At 55.1% G+C, this 21,674-nt stretch overlaps 1 protein-coding gene across 1 annotated transcript; it reads left to right on the top strand.

Moving 5' to 3' along the window:
• Window positions 1–10,481: 10,481 nt before the first annotated feature.
• LOC135995878 (plasminogen activator inhibitor 1-like) lies at window positions 10,482–17,004 on the top strand. Its single transcript, XM_065647483.1, has 9 exons — window positions 10,482–10,954; window positions 14,206–14,465; window positions 14,709–14,939; window positions 15,074–15,268; window positions 15,564–15,762; window positions 16,141–16,241; window positions 16,327–16,413; window positions 16,570–16,653; window positions 16,967–17,004. The coding sequence occupies exons 1-9, from the start codon at window positions 10,482–10,484 to the stop codon at window positions 17,002–17,004; spliced, it is 1,668 nt and encodes a 555-aa protein (XP_065503555.1).
• Window positions 17,005–21,674: the final 4,670 nt, after the last annotated feature.

The following is a 21,674-nucleotide window of genomic DNA, read 5'->3' as shown; positions in this document are numbered from 1 at the left end:
GGTTTTAAGAGGCCATGACCCATCTGTCATATATGTACCATCTGTGAAATCTGATTTTGATTTTTTTTATTCGCAATCTATGTCCTTGGAAATTGCACAGGCTGATTTTTTTAACAGCACAGCTTTTGGCATGCCTAAATGTAAATTGCTACAGAATCTGCATGTCTTTGACATCTGGCCACAGACCATAATTGGATTTGGTCCGATCCCACATGCTCACACAGTTTTGTTGATGGTTCAGGGAAGTCTCATAAAGCTGTAGTGGTCTGGCGTGAAGATAACGATTGGCATCATTCCGTTAAAATTATTGATGGTTCAACTCAATTAGTAGAACTTGGCACAGCTTTAGCTTCCTTAGAGCTTTTTAAGGAGGAACATCTGAATCTGATTTGTGATTCTGAGTACGTAGCCAAGGTCCTCCAGTGCATCCCTGTGGGGGACTATGGTGGGTCCCTGGATTCCCTGACGGAGGGCGTGGGAACAGGGATCAGCCTTGAAGATATTAAGGCCTACCCGTGAGAAAGATGGGAGTAAAGGAGTATCTGGAGATTTTAAGGTGTACCCGTGAGAGAGAAGGGATGTACCCGTGAGAGGGAAGGGAGTAGAAGAGTAACACTGATGATAGCAAAATTAGCCAATGAGATGTTACTGCTGTAACTTGTAACCAATAGTGAAGAGACACATGAATTGGTAAAACTGTATAAAAATGCACTTGTGGCAATAAATGGCATCTACTACTTTCATCCTGGAAGAACTTGGTCTATGTCATTTGTCTGTCTCAACCGCGTCACATCCCTTCTGCTTTCCTTAAAGAAATGTTGCAACAGCAGCTCTTTGAAATGTTTATATCATTGCAAACTATACTACAGCTTCGCAGACACCCGCTGTTTGTTACTCATATACGCTCTCACACAACTTTAGCAGGTCCCATAACAGAAGGAAATGCAGTTGCGGACTCTTACACTGTAGCTACAGTCTGCTTGCAGTCTGCCAGGGCTCCGCATGCTTTTTTCCATCAAAATGCTGCTGCTTTAAAAAAGGATGTTTGATCAGCCACTCTAACAAGCGAAGGACATGGTTCGCTCTTGCCTGGAATGTCAAGGCCTTATTATAAATTCACCCTCCCTTGGAGTTGACCCTCACGGGCTCACAGCTGATGCCATTTGACAGACTGAGGTTACGTCTCATCTTTTGACCATTTGAAACATGTACCCGTTTCTATAGATACGTTTTCAGGTATGCTTTGTGCATCTGCTCACACTAGTGAGAAAAGCAAGGGTGCTCAGTGCCACTGGACCCGCTGCTTTGCTGTGCTGGGTGTGCCACAACAGATTAAACTGATAACGGTCCTGGCTACGCTGCCAAATCCATGCAAGATTCTTTACAGCAACAGGTGTTTCACATGTCACAGGTATTCCACATTCTCCCACTGGACAGGCTATTGTTGAACAGGCGCATTCTACTCTGAAACATCTGTTATTAAAACACCTTTACATTTATGCACCCAGCTAAACGCCCATGTGTCTGCAAACGCAGACATGAAGGCATATGCGGGTACAAACATGCGTACGTCTACAAGGACGACCCTCGTGTTTATGCGTGTGAAGGCACGCACATCTGTGTGCACAACCGCAAACTGACAGGTGTGGGCTGGCGGCGGCTTTTTCTTAACCGGCGGCAGCACCGAGCGCGGTGCGATCGCCCCACGGGGCAGCACCAGCGCGGAGCGGCCGCGGCAGCTGCAGTACCGGGCTCGGGCCACCAGGTGGCAGCAGCGAGAGCAACGAGGGAGACCCACCGCGCATGCGCAGTTCCAGCGCGGCTGTACCGGGTTTTCCGCGCGGGGCAGCGCAGAGCGCGTTCACACGGGGCCGGTTTTGAGATGCGGTGACGAATTGTTCTCACCATGGGGGAGCACAAACGATGTTTACAGAGCGCCACTGCGCACGGGCCGGTTTCCAGCTGTAGTACTGAATTGTAGGCAGCAGACGGCAACAGACACCATGGCAAATGGGAGCCAGCGCGCATCGCCCCCTGCGAGCTGCAGTACGAACTTTTTGCAACAGGTGGCAGAACAAGCCTTGTTCGAAGGGTGCCACTGAGCATGCGCAGACCGTGAGCGGCTGCGCTGCAGCTCACTGAGCAGGCGGCAGCAGAGAACGTGCTCCCTTGGCGTGACTTGAGCAGCTGCAGGGTCCCTGGAGCTGCAGGCACCGTGGCTCTGTGAACCCTAAATCTAAATGTAACTGTATACCCTATTGGCAGCCTGGTCCTTGGGCTCAAATGCCCACATGCGTGGGTGGCTGAGATCAGAAAGGTGTCCCTGGAGCTGTAGGATTTGTGGCTCTTAGAACCCTAACACTAGCCCTTATTGCACCCAGCGACTGGGGCTCAGCACACAGAATCACAGAATAGTTAGTGCTGGAAGGGACCTCTGGAGATCATCCAGTCCAACCCACCTGCTAAAGCAGGGTCACCAGAGCACATCACACAGGGTCGGGCCAGGCAGGTTTTGAGTGTCTCCAGAGAAGGAGACTTCACAACCTCTCTGGCAGCCTGTTCCAGGCTCTGGCACCTCAAATTAAAAAAGTTTCTCCTCACATTTAGATGGAACCTCCTATGCTTCAATCTGTGCCCATTGCCCCATATCCTATCATTGTGCACCGCTGAAAATAGTCTCGTCCCATCCTTTCGACATCCACCTTTCAGATATCTGTAAGCATTCCCCTCTCAGCCTTCTCTTCTCTGGGCTGAACAGACCCAGCTCGCCTCATAAGAAAGATACTCCAGGCCCCTAATCATCTATGCAGCCCACTCTGGAACTCCCTACAGTTATTCCTTGTCCTTGTTAAACTGGGGAGCCCAGAACTGGATGCAGTGCGCCAGATGTGGCCTCACCAGGGCAGAGTAGAGGGGAAGGACAATGTCCCTCGACTTGCTGGTCACACTTTTCCTAATGCACCCCAGGATACCGTGGTCCTTCTTGGCCACAAGGGCACACTGTTGACTCATGGTCAACCTGTTGACCCACACTCCCAGGCCCTTCTCTGCAGAGCTGCTTTCCAGAAGGCCCACCCCTAACCTGTACTGGCGCCTGGGGTTGTTCCTCACCAGGGGCAGAACGCTACACTTGCCCTTGCTGAACTTCATTAGGTTCTTCTCTGCCCAGTCCTCCAGCCTGCCCAGGTCTCGCTGGATGGCAGCACAGCCTCTGGTGTGTCAGCCCTTCCTCCCAGTTTGGTATCATCAGCAAACTTGCTGGGGGTGCACTCAGCCTCTTCCTCCAGGTCATTGATGAACAGGTTGAACGGGACTGGACCTAATACTGATGCCCGGGGAACCCCACTAACGCATGGGTCCTCACGTGTGTGGGCTGCCCACATGAGAAAAGTGTGGCATTCCATCTAAAGCCACAGTCTCCCTGGAGCTGTAGGATTTGTGGCTCTTGGAACTCTAAACCTAACACTACCCCTGTGCCTAATTGAACCCAGAGATGGGTCACAGGTCTGCACATGCATGGGTAGCCCAGATGAGAAAGGTGCGCTGGGAGCAATGTTGGTGCAGTTCTGTGTTCTCCTTGGCAAGCCTTTTGTAGCCCCAGTGTCCCTGGAGCTGTAGGATTTGTGGATCTTGGAACCCTAACCGTACCTCTACCCCTAATTGCACCCAGAGACTGGGACTCAGGTCCCCATATGCGTGGGTGGCCCAGATGAGAAAAGTGTGCAAGGAGCAACATTGGTGGCAGTACTGTGCTCTCCTTGGCATGCCTTTTGCAGATGCAGTTTCCCTGGAGCTGCAGGATTTCTGGCTCTCAAAGCTCTTCAACTAACTCTAACCCTACCCCTCATTGTAGCCAGCAACTGGGGCTCTGGTCCCCATGGGCGTGGGTTGCCCAGATGAGAAAGGTGTGCAGTGAGTAATGCTGGTGCGGTGCTGTGCTCTCCTTGGCATGCCTTTTGCAGCCCCAGTGTCACTGGAGCTGTGGATTTGTGGCTCTCAGAACCCTAACCCTACCCCTAACTACACACAGTGACTACAGCTCATGTCACCATGGGTCACAGAGTTTATAAAGGTGTGCAGGGAGAAATGCTGGTGCAATGCCATGCGCTCCTTGGCATACCTCTTGTAGCCCCAGTGTCCCTGGAGCTACGTGCTTTGTGCCATTCAGAACGCTAACTCTACCCCTAACGGCACCCAGTGGCTGGGGTTCAGGTCACCACATGCGTGGGTGATGCAGACGAGAAAGATGTGCAGGGAGCAATTTTGGTGCAGTGCAATGCTCTCCTTTTGCACTCTTGTTCTTGCTGTCAGGCTCTTGGGGATGGGAGTTTCAGCTGCAGAGTCACACACTGATCTTGTGTGTCCTTTCCTGCCGGTGTGTCCATGGGAACAGGTGTCCCAGCTTTCCTCTGACCTGGGGGGCTGTGGGTAATGAAGTCTGTGCAGCCGGGGAATGAGCTGAATCTCCCTAAATCAAATGCCATCATTAGGACACTTGGGTATCTCCTTGAGGTTTCCTTCCAAACTCTGAGCTTCCGTCCAGGATGCAGACCTGTCCTATGTCATCTTCGTGTTATCTGAAAGCCCCATGGAGAAGTGCAAAGATGCTACAACAGAGAAATCCTTTTGGCTTTGTGAAATGAGCCGTGTGTGTCCTGGGCTGCAAGTGTGGTGCAGAGACCTTAGGAAAGGCGAGACATGTTGTGGTCTGATGTGCATCCCTCCGCAATCAGCAGTGCCTGGTGGCTTTTCGGGGTAACATGGGAGTGTCATCAGCCTCCACCTCAGAAAGGTGCCAGCCCAGGGCAGCTGGAGCAAGACGGAGGGACAGACCAGCTGCCCTCACTCTGCACCGACCCACAGGCCCCCTCTGGTCTCGCAGGACTCGCTCTGTTCTCCCTGAGTGCAGCAGAAATGCTGAGGGTTTCTGACATCCGAGAACTAAGCCACAGGGTGGGAGGGGAGAAGCAGTTGTAAAAACCCAAACCTCATTCTGCAGTCCTGGTTCCTTATCACTGGCAGTGCAGATGCTGACAGGCCCTTCTGCACCAGGAGCGGTTCCATCAGACACAGCTGGACCCCAGGACTGGCCCCTGTCCCCGTTCCCATGGCCCCTGCTGCAGAGCCGGGCCGACTCCTCGGCAGCCAGCGGGCACAGGGCTGTGGCTGTGTGAATGAGGAGTCATGCCCTCTGTGTGTTTGGACAAAAACAAAGCCCCCCCAGGGATTATTTTTTTTTTTTCCCTGAGTTCCTTCCTCCAAGGCCCTTTTGGAGCTGCAGGGACAGCTCCTGCGTGCACGGGTGGAGGGGAAAACAGTCCCAGCAAGGCAGCAGTGCCAGGGACCACCAGTGCTTGGTCTTCTGGAGCTGTTCTCTTTCCACTTCCACACTCTGCTTCTGTATTTGTGCAAGGCCTGAGTGCTCCGGCAGCCTGGTCACCATCCTGCTGTGTGGCAGAGCTGTGAGCGCAGGCAGGGACAGGCAATGGGCACTGCTGTGACAGAGCTGGACTCAGAACAGCCTTTCCAGAAAGAAAGCTGATCTTGTCAGGGCAGGGCCTGAAGGTTTAGGTCTGTCCCCATGTGCCAAAGCTGGTGGGGAAGAAGACTGGCCTGGCTGAACAGAGAGCTTCAGCTGCAACCCAGGAAACAAAGGGCAATATATAACGTGTGGAAGAAGGGGCAGGCAACTCAGGACTACAAGGATGCCATGAAGCTGCACAGGGAAAAAATTAGAAGGGCCAAAGCACAACTAGAGCTGAGCCTGGCTACTGCTGTAGTAGGGAACAAAAAATGTTTCTATAAATACATCAGCAACGAAAGGAGGGCAAGAATCTCCACCCTCTGATGGATGCGGGGTGAAACACAGTGACAGAGGACAAGGGAATGGCTGAGGTACTAAACGCCTTCTTGGCCTCAGTCTTCAACAGTAAGACCAGTTGTGCTCCAGGTACACAGCCCCCGAGACAGAAGACAGGGACAGCGAGCAAAATGAAGCCCCCATAATACAAGGGGAAATGTTTGGTGACCTGCTCCACCATTTGGACACACACAAGCCGATGGGGCCAGATGGGATCCATCCAGGATACTGAGGGAGCTGGGGTAGGTGCTCACTAAGCTCACCATCATTCATCCTTACCTTTATTACTTTTACAGCTACTGGAGAGTGTCCAGAGGAGGACCACAAAGTTAATGAAGGGTTTAGAGGGGAAGCTGTATGAGGAGCAGCTAAAGTCACCTGGTTTGTTCAGCTGGAGCAGAGACTCAGGGGAGACCTCATCACAGTCCACAGCTTCGTCACCAGGGGAGGAGTGGCAGGGCTGAGCTCTTCTCTCTGTGACGGTGACAGACCCCAGGGAATGGCAGGAAGATGTGCCAGGGGAGGGGCAGCTGGACATGAGGAAAAGGTTCTTCACCCAGAGGTGCTGGACACTGGAACAGGCTCCCCAGGGAGGTGTCCCGGCCCCAACCTGACAGTGTTCAAGAAGAGACTGGACAACGTCCTCAGACACACGGGGTGACCTGTGGGGTGTCCTGTGCAGGGACAGGAGTTGGACTCCATTATCTTTGTGGGTCTCTTCCAACTCAAGATATTCTATGATTCTGTGGTTCTATGATCATGTGCTATCTGCTCTGGTGAACTTGCTTTAACAGAGGGATGGGAGTAGATGATCTCCAGAGGTCCCGTCCTACCCCAAGCATCCTGTCATTCTCTTACCTCACACCCTCTAGCACTTTCGGGCCATGACACCCACCTCCAGGGTCATGTCCCCACTTCCCTCCCTTCCCAAACTCACTTCAAGGGTGAGAATCCACCTCCACTCCCCCAAAAAATGAGGTTTGGCCCCTTCTTTCTTCCCAATAGACACTAGAATGCTTCTGGTGACACTGGTTTGCACTGGGACAACCCTAATGTAGATTTGGGAAGGGAGCAAGAGGCTGTTACTGCCGCTTCTGCAGCCCTTTTTAGGGGTTACACCCCCCGGCAACTGCCTAGGATCCCCACCCTGCTGCCCATGGGGGACTCTCCTACCGCACACCAGGACCTATCAGCTAGGACTGGGGCCGCACCTGCCCACACCCCTGGGGTATTTTCACACCTCCAAGCTGCCAGGTAAGGTTAAAAAAAAACCCAACAACAAAGCTAATTTTAGCACTCAGGGACAGGGTGGGGTGTGACTTGTCTGGGGACTCAAGTGGTGACACATGAGCTTGGGGATGCTTCCACGTTCCCCACCCACCATGGGAACCGCAGCAACCCCAGGATGACACCCCCAAGCATACCTGCATGAGGTGGAGGTGATGCTCAGATGGGTGGTCCTGGACCCTCACATGTGTCCCCACATCCCCCCCTTCCGTGGGTGGTACCACCTTGGGGCCCCCTCAGTGTCTCCCCCACCAAAGCCACCACACCTGCTCTCCACCCCACCGCCCTTTGTCCCCTTTCCCATGAGGAGGGTTGGAAGGAGGCATGGATGAACCTCCGTGCTGATATTTTACCCCGGGGGTGGGGACAAGGACAAATTCTCCCACATGCATCACCCATCGAACTTGCACCCGTGGGGTGATCCAATGGCAGTTCCTAATTGCTCACTCAGCAATTAACTCATCTTGAAAGTTTCCCTTTCTGTTTTGAGGGTGTTTTTGGAGTGATTTGCATCCTGCCACCAGCTCTGTCCCTCAGCCAAGCCCACATCTCCCCAGCGGGGCACTGGACCACTTTGTGTGTCTCCAGCAGTCTGTGGAAACAGGCAAGTGACAATAAAATTAGTGTTTTATTCAACTATTAAAAGTGCTGTTGCAAACAGCCATGCAGGGAGGAAGAAGATGGTAGATTTCCTGGTGTCTGCCACCCCCAGAACCCCACCCATGCCCGTGTCCTCCCCCACTCGCTGCTGGCTCTTGGGTGGATCCACTCAGGTGTTGACAATGTGGGTCAGTAGCTGGATGTGGATCCGGGGAGGAAGGAGAGATGGCAGTGAGATGGAGGGGTTGTCCCCACTGCAGTGGGTGGGGGGACACAGCGTCAGGGTCCTGGAGATGTGGCACCCACCTCCTGCGAGGTGTTCACCTTCTCCAGGTTGACGTTAGTCCTGGGGGTCTCCAAGGCTGTGGGGGTGGAAGGAGAGGTGGCGTGGACACCCAGAAGTTCCACTGGTGCCACAGCCCACCCATCCAGCTGCCATCCAGCTCCCCCTGCCCCGTTACTTTCCCACGTAGCTCCAGGGTTGCTGGCGGTGAAGCCGTGGTAGTCATGCCAGTTTTCATCTACATTGCAATATGGGTCTAAGTAGAAGGTCCACTTATTTCTCCATGGTGGGACAGGGATGGATGAGAACAGGTGTGGTCCCCATAATGATGCATTTGCCTGTACTTTTCCTTCGGCCTCTGAGCCCACACCATGAAGATGGTGAAGATGGTGATGGTCATGACCAACCTGGCCACTGGCACTCCTACTGCCACCCTCATCTTGCTGAACTGTGAGCTGCAGGCACTGTCTTGGTACCAGAATGCCACCTGATCTGAGCACCTGGTGGGGACACACAGGAGGTGAAGGTGATGCTGGCTTCACCCCAGATCTAGAGGGGACACAAGTTCTGGGGAGTGGATGCACAGTGGGGTGCTTACCAGCATTCTAGTCCCAAGTGTGCCAATGTTCATGTACCATGGATGCAGAGGTAAGGGTGAGCAGATCATTTGTCACATCTGGTGATGCAGATGACACCAGTGATGGTGACATGTGGGGATTAGTAGGACTCGCAAACCTCCAGGGTGTAGCTGTCGCACAGGCCTAAGGGTGGAGACACATGGCTCAAGGTGTGCAGGGATGTGGCTTGCGGGGTTCTGGGGTGGGGACAAATGTCCCGTGGGGTCCCTTATTCTTCCAACCTCTTGCACCACATAGTTGATGACATTGGTAAACGTAGGTTTGAAACAGAAAGTATCTGGGATGGAGAGAGCAGCTGCTGGTGGGAACCCTTGAACTCAGGTCCCTCCCAGAAAGGACCTTGCCCTGGTGCCAACTGACATGTGGGGACTCACCACCAGCATCCCTCAGGTTTTTCCTTGACAGTTTTCATTGCAGCTGGTGTAGTTGTCAAAGCCGCTGGCAACGTTCTTGAAGATACTCTCCACCATCTTGTTGGCTGTGGTGCTGGTGGGCACCTTCAGGATGACCGTGTATTCCAGCACAATGCTGCCCTGGCTGCAAGGAGAAGGGGCACCAGTGACTCAGTCATCCCACACTGCAGGGAACCCAACTGGGACTATTTTGGGGTTCCCAGTGTGGCCACCATTACATGGGGCTGGACCATCCTGGAGGAGACCCAGGGACACGATATGGCTTGTAGGGCTGTGGATGCCCCACCCTTGGAGAGCATCACCTTTAATTGACCCTCCATGGGTGCCTTCACCCCAAATCACCCTGCCAGAGCAGATGGAGGGGGTCAGCACCCCATGAGGACACACCACCCAGCCCCAGGTGGGCACTCACATCAGTTTGTGGATGACCACATCTTGGTAGCCCTCTGTGTGCTTGTAAACCTCCCTCATCTGGAAGACAAAGAGAAACCACGGGGAGATCTGGGCATCAGCCCCAACTTGCCCTGATTGTCCCCCCAACATGTCCCCCAGCATGGGGGGCATCGCTGTGCCCTGACCCGCTCCGTGAATTCCTTCTTGAAATCCTTGAAAGCTGCAAAGGACTTCTCTGCTAGGTCATCTGTGAAATTCCTGTTTTCAACCTTCACCTTCACCTCCACCATCGCATTCACTGTCACTTCTTCAAGCAGAAGGAGACCCGTAAGTGACAGAGCCAGGTGTCCCCATCCCACTCACTGTGCCCTTGGTCATGGGACCAGGTCAATCCCTCCATGGTGACCCCATTCCCAGGTTGGTCCCTCTGAGGTGACCCAACCCCCTTCCCAGGTGAGTCCCTCAGTGTGGCCCCATTCCCACATTGGTCTCTCAATGGTGGCCCCGTTCCTGGATCTGTCCCTCTGTGGTGACCCCAACCCCATTCCAGGGTCAGTCTCTCCATGGTGGCCCCATTCTCAGGTTTGTCCCTCCATGGTGGCCCCATTCCCAGGCTGGTCCCTCTGTGGTGGCCCCATTCCCAGGCTGGTCCTTCTGAGGTGACCTCAGCCCAGATCCTGAGTTGGTGACCCCCAAAGCAGGCCCAGTGTAGTACAGCACACCATGGGATGGCTCCCTACCATCTTGGACCCCGATGATCTCCTTGGCAAACTGGCACTCAAGGCCCTGGAAATTTTCAGGGCATTGGCATCCACTGTTGACCCAGGTGCCACCATTTTGGCAAATAGCTGTCTCACAATAGGTGCTGTAGTACACGCCAGGACACCAGCACTTGATGCTGTCCCACATGGCCCCATTCTGGCATTGACGTGGAAGAGGTACCCCAGGACATGCATGCTGTAACACAGCCCAGAGAAACCCCAGAGGTGCAAGAGAATGCTTGGGGCATGGTGAGAGGTCAAGGAGTAGGGACATGGCCAGGTGGTGTCACCAAGAAGGAGGACTCACCTGGACTGGTGGTGGTTGCTGCAGTGGTGGTGGTTGTAGTAGTGGTGATGGTCATAGTAATTGAGGTGGGAGTCGTGGTCGTAGTAATAGGGACAGTGGTGGTGGTGGTCATAGTGGTAGGTACAGTGGTGGTGGTTGTAATGGTGGGGCTGGGGGTGCTGGTTATAGTGGTAGGGATGGTGTGGGGTATGGTCACAGTGGCAGGGGTGGTGGTGGTGGTGGTCACAGTGGTGGTGGTCACAGTGGTGGTGATCACAGAGACACGCTGTGTCAAGGAATGCCCAACACTCACTTCCAAGGTCCATGAGACTCCTCTGGGCATGTCCCAGCACCTCCAAGACCCTGTCCTATCCCCACCAGCCCTGGCCGTGGCTTGTCCCCACTGTGGAGTGAGACCGGGAACAGAAGCAGGGTGGGGACAGGGGAATGGGGACATAGGATGGGGACACACGATGAGGACATGGGATGAGGACATGGGACGAGGATATGGGACATGGGATGGGGATGTGGGATACAGGATTAGGATGTGGAACATGGGATGGGGACATGGGACATGATGTGGGGATGTGGGACAAGGGATTAGGACACGGGATGAAGATTTTGGACTTGGGATGGGGATGTGGGACATGGGACGAGGACATGGGACATGGGATGGAGACGTGGGACATGGGATGAGGATATGGGACAGACCTGGGAGGTAGCACCAGGCCAGGGACATCAGATGACACCCATATGTCCCCTGCCACAACCAGTCTCCTACAGAGTGCTTGGGGACCCGACCAATCCCGTGTAGCCCCTGTCTGCTCCGCATCCTGATGCCACCACAGAGGGGACACAGAGAAGGGACATTTTGGCCACATTTGGGGCCATGGTGGCTGAGGGTCATGGTGGTGACAATCTATGGGGTGCTGGTGTCCTCACAATATCCTCACCCAGGGTTGGGAGCAGTTCCTGGTAGGAAGCCATCCATAGCCCAGATGTCATTGAGGTCACCTGGGGGTGTCACCAAGCAAGGAACACAGACAGACAATTCCTTGAGCAGGTGTCACACTCCCCATGTCAGGCGATGTGGCCCAGCAGGTGACAAAGGGTCCCATATGGGGACACCGGGGTGGGAAGGGATGAGCTCAGGTGGTCCCTAAGTGTGAGGGGACACTGGGACACCCTCATGGGGTGGCAGTGCTGTGTGGGGAGGCTGCAATGTCATAGGGTAACGCTGCTGTGGGGTGGCCCTGCCATGGGTGACAGTGTCATGGGGTGACAGGGCCGGGGGCTGTGCAAGATTTTGGGGTGGATCCATGCAGTTTTGGGGACAATCCATGTGAGCTTGGGTCTGTGTGAGGTTTTCGGGTGAATCTGTCCTGGTTTGGTGTCTGTGTGAAGTTTTGGGGTGAATCTCTTCAGGCTTGGGGCACAAGGACAGTTGGGGTGAAATCCATATGAATTTGGGGGTGAATCCATGTGAATTTGGGGGTCAATCCACAGAGATTTGGGAGTCATGTCACTTTTGGAGTGGATCCACGTGGTTTTGGGGTGGATTCATGTGGTTTTGGGGTACAGTGACACTTGGGGGTGGCTCCATGGGTTTCTGGGGTGCAGCACCCATTTTGCAGTGAATCCGTGCAGGATTGGGGGCTGAGCTGGATGTTCCCCCCACTCAAGACCCCTCCGGGCCCCACAGGAAGGTGCTGAGACCCAAATGAGTCACCCCCGCCTGAGTCACTCCCCCCTGGGGCTGGGGAGTTTGGGGAGCGGGGGCAGATGCCGGGGGGGTCGTGCTGGGGTCCACAATAAGGACTCGTTTTTGGGGTGCAGTGGGACACGCACGTGCATGGCTGGGGGGGGGTGAGTGCACCCCTGTGTCTCACACTCGTGTCCGTGCCCGTGACGGGATGTGTGGCCCCCCAACCCCGGTGTCCCACTGTCTGCTCCAGCCCCGCCCGTGAATAATCCCCTTCCCGACGCCTTGTTTGGGTGGAAAAGCAGTAAATTTGGGTTTCTGAGGAAATTCCTCTCCCCTTACTCCTTTCCCTGCTCCCCCCGCCCCCGCTGACACAATGGCCAATTTTGGGCAAAATAACGCCGGAAAAAGGTTATTTTCCAGTATATTTCTGGGCTGCAGGTTTGGGGTGGCACAACTCATGGTCCGCGACCCGCCCCCCCAGTTCCCCTCAACCCCTTTACGAGCCCCTGGGGAATCCCCATAAGGGTGGGTACCAGCGGGTCTATGCGGGATCTATGGGGCACTGGGAGCATGGGTGGGCGTTGGGCCCGATCCTGGCGCCGTTTCAGCCCGGGTTATTTTTACCCCGGGGTGGTTTGGCCACCGTCCCCGCCCCCTCGCCCCCTCCATCCGGAACCGTCTCTCGGAAGGACCCAGGCGTCCGGGCAGCGCACCCAGTGTCCCGCCCCGCCCTCCTCTCTGGCCAAGAGAACCCAGGCGTCCGGACACCCGCCGCCGCCGCCGCCGCGGGTTCGGGCTCACTCAGCGCCCTGGGAAGGGACCCAGGCGTCCGGGCAGCCCCCGCCCCCGCCCGTGTCGGCTCCACGCGCCTGAGCCTCACTCAGCCCTGGGAAAAGAACCCAGGCGTCCGGGCACCGCGGGGTTTCCCAGCCCCCCCGCGGTGTCACCGCAGCCACCGCGTCACCCCGCAGGAAGGGGCTCTGGCGTCGCCCTGGGGAGAAACCCGGGTTCGAGGAGGCGGTGACACCCTGATCGGATGCCTGGGTCCTCTGAGATCTGTGACACCCCGTCAGGTCACCCGCCCCCCCATAACGCCACCAAAGGGCCACCCGTGGGGATGGGGGGATGTGGGGGACGTGGGGGACACTAGATGCCACTGAGGACATGGGACACATGTGGAGACACAGAGGGGACGCAGGAGACGTGAGGGGGACACACTGGGGACATGGGGGAGCACAGGAGACAAAGGAGGCCACTGGGGACATGAGGGAGGCACTGGGAACACGGCACACAGGGAGGGGCATGGGGACACGAGTTGGTGACACACACACCCCCTCCCCTGGCCCCTCCCTCTGCCCTTTAAAGCCGCTGCCAGGGCCGGATGCCGCCCAGAGCCAGGAGCAGCAGCACTGAGTGGGACTGGGGACACTGGGACGCAGGTACAATAGGGACACTGGGACGCAGGTACAATAGGGACACTGGGACACAGGTACAATACCAGGACCGACACTGGGAGACTGGGAATGACACTGGGACCAAGACCGAGACATTGGGACTGAAACTGGGGACCAAGGCTAAAACCAGGATACTGGAACCGACACTGGGACCAACACCAGGACCAATATCGGGATACTGATACCGACACCAGGGTTGATACTGGGAGAGCAGAACCGACACTGGGACTGAGACTGGGACACTGGGATTGAGACCAACAGGTAAAGGAGCAATAGGACTAGGACTGGAACCAGCACCGGGATTGGGACTGGGGCCAGCACTGGAACTGGTATTGGAATGAGCACTACAACTGGGATTAGGATGAGCACCAGGATTGGGAGCAGCATTGGGACTGGATTCAGTACTGGGGTCACCACTGGGGTCACGTTGGTGAACTCAGTGACCTCCAGATGCTTGGGTCCACTGGGAGGGACTTGGGTCATCAAGGTCACACCAGTGACCCCCAGACGCTTGGATCCCTCCAGGATGCGGGTGGTCCCGGCGGCTCTGGTGGCCCTGGCCTGGGTGGCCCTGGTGGGTGCCAGGATACCAGCGACAGGACGGGTGGCCCAGCTGGTGGCTGATTTCGGGCTGAGGCTCTTCCGGGAGGCAGTGGGACACCAAGGGGACACCAATGTCATCTTCGCCCCTCACGGGGCCACCACTGTTCTGCTGGCCCTTCAGCTGGCCACCGGCAGGCATGGCCGTCACCAGCTTGAGGGTGCCATGGGCTTCAGTATCCATGGTGAGGGTCCTTAGGGTCCTTGTCCCCATGGTGGGGTCCCCACCGCCATGTAGGACACTTTGGGGTCCTTGTGCCCATTGTGGGGACCTCATCCCCACACCAGCTCACCCATGGGTGTCCCAATCCCGATCCTGGATCTCCCACAGGTGTCCCCACACTAGGTCACCTGTGGGTGTCCCCATGCCAGGTCGCCCATGGGTGCCCCCATCCCCACATTTTGACTCAGTTTCCCTGAACCCACAGATCCAGGGGTGGTGGCAGAGCTCTGGGTGCTGCGCCGGGCACTGAGGGGACCCGGACATCTCCTGGCTGTGGCCGAGGGGCTTTTTGTGGGGCAGGGGCTGACGCTGACCCCTGGCTTCGTCCCCCTCTTCACCCGCACCCTCGGCCCCCGGCGCCTGGCCAGGGTCGACTTCCAACGGGGAGAGGGGGCCCGTGCCCTCCTCAACGCCTGGGTGCAGGAGCGGACGCAGGGTGAGACCCTGGGGGGCTCGGGGTGGGGGTGCCTGGACTCCTGGGTTCCTTGGGAATGGGGGTGCTGGGTGCCTGGACGCCTGGGTCCCCCTCCACCACAGAAGGGGACTCCAGGAGCACCCTTGTCCCCTAAGGGCGGATCCGGGGGCTGCTGCCCCCTGGTGCGGTCGGTGCCAGCACCCGCCTGGTCCTGGCTAGCGCCCTCTACTTCAGGGGGGCCTGGAGGAGCCCCTTCCCCACCCTCGCCACCCGCCCCCGCCCCTTCCACAGACCAGATGGCACCACAGTGACTGTCCCCATGATGGAGAAGACAGCCAAGTTCAACTACGGTGAGACCCCTGGCCCCCAGACGCCTGGGTCCCCTGTGTCACCCCAGCCTACGCATGTCACCTTGAGGTCCCTTATGTCACCCTGCTTGAACCCCCCACCCCATCTCCCGGATGCCTGGATCCCCCCATGTCACGCTGGTTCCCCTGTGTCACCCTGCTTGACCCCCACACCCCATCTCCCAGATGCCTGGGTCCCATCATGTCACCCTGGGTCCCCAATGTCACCTTACTGACCCTCCTGCCCCCCCACCTCCTGGACACCTGGGTCCCCTCTGATGCCACCGTGTCTCCGCAGGGGACTTCGAGACGCCGGGAGGGGTCCCCTATGAGGTGGTGGAGGTCCCCTACGCTGGGGGGGAGGTGGCCATGCTTCTCGTGGCCCTGACCTGGCAGGGTGTCCCTATTGTCACCCTCACCCGCCTCCTTGATGCCCAACTTGTCACCACCTGGGTCACCAACATGACCCCTGTGACCCGTGTCCTCATCCTGCCCCGGTGAGTCTGGACGCTGGGGTCCCCTTTGGTGTGGGGAGGGGGAATTCTTGTGTCCCTGGGTGGGGGAGATGGGTAAGTCCCTTATGGATGTGGGGGGGACCCCTGGATTCCTGCATCCCCCTAGGGATATAGGGGGGCCCCCCAGATCCCTGGATGCCCTTGAGCGGCGATGATGGATGGGTCCCCTTGGAGATGTGGGGTGGGTGGCTCCAAAAGCCTGGGTCCCCTATGGATGTGGGGAGGGTCCTCCAGATGCCTGGGTCCCCTTGGGGGGCAGAGGGGATCCCTGGGTGGGGGAAGGGATGGGTGGGTCCCCCTTGAGATGTGGGGGGGGTCCCCCAGATGCCTGGGTCCCCTGTGAACTCCACCGCCCCTCAGCTTCTCCCTAGAGACCAGCTGGGACCTCAAGGCATCACTGAAGTCCTTGGGGGTCCATGCTCCTTTTGACCCCAACGCTGCTGATTTCACCCCACTCTCAGGTAAAAGTTGAGGGTCCCTGGGTGGGTGGTGGGGGGAGCCAGGCGTCCATGGACCCCCCTCACTCACCTCTCACCCCTGGATCAGCTGAGGAGCCCCTCGTCCTGGGCCAAGTCCTGCAGAAGGTGAGGATGGAGGTGACAGAGAATGGCACCGAGGTGACATCGGCCACTGGTGAGTGACACGGGGGGGCCAAGATGCCTGGGTCCCTGCAATGGGGAGGGCCAGACACCTGGGTCCCTTTGGGAGGGGAGTGCCTGGACACCTGGGTCCCTTGGGGCTGGGGGTGCCTGGAGGGAGGGGTCTCACTGCTCACGCCCTCCCCTCCAGCTGCCATCATATATTCCCGCATGGCGCCCCTGGAAATCCTCCTGGATCGGCCCTTCCTCTTCCTCGTGCGCCACAACCCCACTGGTATGGGGGGACATGGGGAGGGTGGGAGTTGAGGGGCTGGGGGGAGGTGCCTGGGACACATGGATGTGGGGCTGGGGGAGTTTTGTGTCCCCTAGATCTGGGTTTGGGGGTCCATCCCCTTGGATGTGGGTCTTGGGAGGCTTCACACCCATGGATGTGCGTCTTGGGGGGCTTCATGTCCCATGGATCTGGGTTGAGGAGCTTCATACCTTATCGATGTGGGTCTTGGGGGACTCCATGCCCCATGTCTGGGAGGCTCTGTCCCCCCTTGCTTTGGGTCTGGGCGGCTCCCTGACCCCTCTCTCCCCCACAGGCACCATCCTCTTCGTGGGGCAGGTGACAGAGCCTTGAGTGCCCCAAGGCAGGGTCAGCTCCACGGCGATGTCACCCCCATAGTGGGACCAGCCCCACGGCAGGGTCAACCCTACAGTGGGGTCAGCCCCATGGCATGATGGGCCCCCCCATGGGGGGATGTGGGGTTGGGAGAGCTGTAATTTATTGGGGAGAGTATTACATTGCGGGGAGCCAATCCCCACGTCCCGGTGTTGGGGCCCACCATGACATCCCAGTACTGGGGTCAACCACCACATCCTGATATTGGGGTCAACCCCCCATCAGGACGTTGGGGGTCAACCATCATGTCCCAGTGTCGGGGTCAATCATCACATCCTGGTGTTGAGGTCAACAACCTGTCACGGTGTTGGGGTCAGCCCTCCATCATGTCATGGAGTTGAGGTCAACCACCACATCCCCATGTTGGAGTCCACCATCACATTCTGATTTTGGGGTCAGCCCCTCATCACAGTGTTGGGGTCAACACCCCTGTCCCAACACGATGGTCCCAATGTTGGGGTCAGGTTTGGCATTCAGGGGTTTCGGGGTGTTTGGTTTGGGTCAAAATAAAGAGATTCTGGTAACAATGTGGGTTGAGCTGGGGTGGGGGACCCCAAATTGTGCCTGTCATCCCCAAATCTGTCCCCAAGGATCACTAACTGCCCCAGTCACCCTCAAAACTACCCCCAGGGACCCCAGATTACCTCCATGACAACCCCAAATCTGCTCCCCCCACCATGGTGACGGACACTGGGGTGCCCCTCTCTTGCTGTCGCCGTGTAAACTCACCATCATCGCCATGGAAACAGCCCCCCGTCGGTTGTCCTGTTGCCATGGTGACCGGAGTTCCCCTGCCCCCCATCGCCACCCTGTTGCTATGGTGACAGGAAGACACGCCCCCACCCCACCCCCCACCCCGTCACCAGGGGGGGAACCCCCGGGCTCCCCGCCCCCCACTGCCACGGGACCCCCCCCCCGTTGCCATGGAAACACCACCCCCCCGCGACCGCGTCCCGCGCGTCCCGCGCGCTGCCCTCTCCCGTTGCCCGGGCAACAGCCCCGCCCTGACCCCGCCCCCCGGCAGCCCCGCCCTCCGGGAAGCTGCGGCGCATGCGCAGTGAGGCCGGTGCTGGAACAGCGCGAGTCTGACCCCACTGGCCCCAGGGCCTGCCCTGGGCTGGGCCCCAGCGGCCCCCGTTTGTGAGGGAAAGGCTGAGGGTGTTGTGTGCCTAGGCTTTAGGAAAGCCTTTGACACTGTATCCCACGGCATTCTCCTGGAGAAACTGGCAGCTCATGGCTTGGATGGGCGTATTCTTCCCTGGGTAAAGAACCGGCTGGAGGGCCGGGCCCAGAGAGCTGTGAATGGAGCTGGAGCCAGTTGGGGGCCGGTCATGAGTGCTGTTTGCCAGGGCCCAGTTCTGGGGCCAGTTCTGTTTAACATCTTGATCAATTATGTGGATCAGGGATCGAGTGCACCCTCAGTAAGTTCAGAGATGCCACCAGGTTGGGTGGAGTTGTGATAAATACAAGGAATTTGTTCATTAAAGTGCCTTTGTTGGATCTTGGGAACAATTTCTTCCCCAAAGGGCTGTCGGGCATTGGAACAGGCTGCCCAGGGCAGTGCTGGAGTCACCATCCCTGGAGGGGTTGGACAGACGGAGATGAGGTTCTCAGGGACATGGGGCAGTGCCAGGGGTGGGGGAACGGTTGGACTTGATGATCTTGAGGGTCTTTTCCAACCAAAATTATCCTATGATGCTCTAAAATGAACATTGCAAGCATGCCTGTCATCATTTTTTTTAATCTTTCTTTGGATTTTCTTAGTGGGAGAACACATTTCTGCATGTATGTTCTCTTGAGGGCTGGAGGGAATATAATTAAAACTGATTCTGAGATTTTATTCCAATATCTTTCATATTTCAGTAACTAGACTTGCCGAAAACCAGAGGGGGATGTACTGTTCACATTTTGTCCTTCAAGAATTCAGGGAGATACTTTGCATTTTTTGGTGCTGCTTCTTGATTTTTGGACTTGATTATCCTACTATTTTAAAATTGCATGCTACCTGAGGATTTCCTATCAAAAGGCAAGTAAGAATAAATGGTCAGTATGAAATCATAAGATCTAAATCTATACAGTTAAAACAGAAAACATTACTGTGCGCACATTTTCCTATGGGGATAGAAGAAAAGCTATAGAAATAATGTACTGCAATAGCCATTTGAAATGCTGAGAAACACTCCAGTGACACGTAAATATATTCCCTGTTTTCATTGTAATACTCCAGCTCTGAATGGAGCAAGCAGAATATGGAGATCCAGTAATACCACACTAGACCATGCTGAATTCTCAATAAAACCTACTAAACTCATTAAAATATCCACTTCCCATACAGCATTTTTGTCAGTATGTAAGATACAGGAGCATACAAACCACATCAACTGTGTCTCACCTCAGCTGAAAAACATTTGACAAAGTGAGTGCAAGATTGCAGTGGCCAAGCAACATTATCACAGACAAGGGCAAGACCTCAAGTGTAAGAAAATCAAGAGCTCGGTGTAATACATAGGAAGCTGCAAATACAGAGTTCTTCACTTACAGTAGCTGCAAGATTTTTTTTTTTTTTTTTTAATCCATTGCTGGGTTGGGGTTGTTTGTTTGTTTGGGGTTTTTTTGTTTTGTTTTCCCTGCATTTGAGTTGTATTAAACCACTTGGCCTACCTGGTGTTGAACTGTGCTTGTATTCTAGCTTGTGCTGTGGGTTCTTCCTGCAAAGAAGAAAACAGTAAAAAGCCCAATTCACCACTGTGTTCCACAGTTAAGAAGCTCTGAACTCCCTGGTATTTTATGTTTGGTTTTTTTTTTTTTAATAAAATTCTGTGACCAGTGCCTCAGCGCAGTCTCTCAGCTTATAGAATGTGAAAAAAAAAAAAAAAAGGTTAAAAAAGAGTTCCTATTCATTCGGCATTAAAAAAATACAGATGGCCGATCAAAAGAGATGAGAGAGTTTCCAAAGTTGTGAGATGCATTTGTTGAGCATGGTAAGAACCCATCCAATTATTTACTCTCATTAAAAATGAATCCAGAACATAGCTCCTGGTGCATTAAGCACGATGCATGCACAGTGCATCACAGGTCAGACACACCCAGATGAAGCTTCCCTGTTCTGCAACATAAAGCTACAAATTAAATAGTTTTGAAAATCAAATAATTTGGAAAGAACTGCTTGTCTCAAAGAATCACAGGGAGAGGCCCCAGAAAGATTCTTCAGAGGGATCACTCATTTCTGCAGTATGCTGCTGCAATCTAGCAAATTCAATTTACAAGCATGTAGGACTTCTATAAAAACATAGCATGAAAGCAATGAAAGAAAATATGAAGTCCATGTACTCTTGGATTTGCAATACATGTTCCTTTCGTGATCCAGGTCATTAAGACACTTATTGATCCTCCCCCTGTTATCCAGTGCTGCTCTACTGCTTTAATGTAGTCCAACTTGCATTGTGCTAATAGGCTTTGTTAGTATATCAGAGGCTTTTCTCAGAGCCGCATGTTAAAATAGTCTCAACCTGATGTATTCTTGTGCAGAAAATTTAAGAAATTTCTAACTTTGGAAGAAAACCCGTTCAGTTGCTCTGATTAGGTTTTATCAAGCTCTTCTGCTGTGCCACTTCTTGGAGCTGAGCTCACGGCTTGGCCACAGCAACAGCTGCTCTGCTACTGCCCACAGGGCAGCGTGGAAGGGACATCGGGGCCACAGGGCAGGGGGAGTCAACTAATATCCTGACAAAAACCTCCTCTTGTAAGGAAATGGTGTGATGACGAGCAAAGCCAGGAGCGTCCACCTGTTTTGCTCGGTGGGTATCCATCAGCTGCTGGTAAGCCTTGTGCTGAAATGGCCACAGATGAGTCTTATGAGACTTTATTAGAGGGGAAAAAAATGATTCCTGAAGGAGAGACTTGTACAGGTCTTGGAGGCAAACTCTGTGGTGTTGCCAAAGGGGGATTTTTTTGTGCTCTTGTGAAGTTGTTCCATCTCCGCACCCTCACGTGAGCACACAGCTACTCTGCATCGATGCCCAGCTGGGGTGAAGGCTCCTTAGAAACGCGGGATTTCTGCCGAGATCGCTACGCAGCCTGACTGTCCCGGCAGCTGCTCTCTCACATGGCAGCAGCAGGTCAATAAGGTAAGCACTTCCCTGGAAGTCTTTAAAAGACGTATAGATTCTTAGGGACATGGTTTGATGCCAGAGTTAGGTTAATGGTTGGATTTGAGGATTTTGAAGGTCTCTTCCAACCAAAACAATTCTATGGTTCTATATTGCCTAGTGAAAGGCAGCTGTTGGTGTTCCACTCAGCCACTGTGTAAAGCAGCACTGCATAGGTTGTTTAGTGCCTCCATGTCACAGAGGAGTGATTTAGGGTTCTGCTCACTGCAGAACAATGTTTAGATTTCTCAAAGAAAAATGTGACTCAAAAAGAGTTCGGTGGCGGGTTCACTCTATTATTTACTGCATGGGGGAAATATGCCAAGCTGAATGCTGCTGGCCTTCTCTCCAGAAGCCTGTACCCGTTCACAAAGCAAACGCTCAGGCGTCTTCCCTCCCTGATAACTGTTCACTCCGGAGTCTGTATTTTAGAATTCCAGAGGCAAACTTTCAGGCAAGGCCTGATAACTGTATGCAAAG

Source organism: Caloenas nicobarica, chromosome 17, assembly GCF_036013445.1.
Source record: "Caloenas nicobarica isolate bCalNic1 chromosome 17, bCalNic1.hap1, whole genome shotgun sequence".
Classification (NCBI taxonomy): Eukaryota; Metazoa; Chordata; class Aves; order Columbiformes; family Columbidae; genus Caloenas; species Caloenas nicobarica.
The sequence above is the reverse complement of the archived record's forward strand: the minus strand, read 5'-3'. Positions and strand labels throughout refer to the sequence as shown.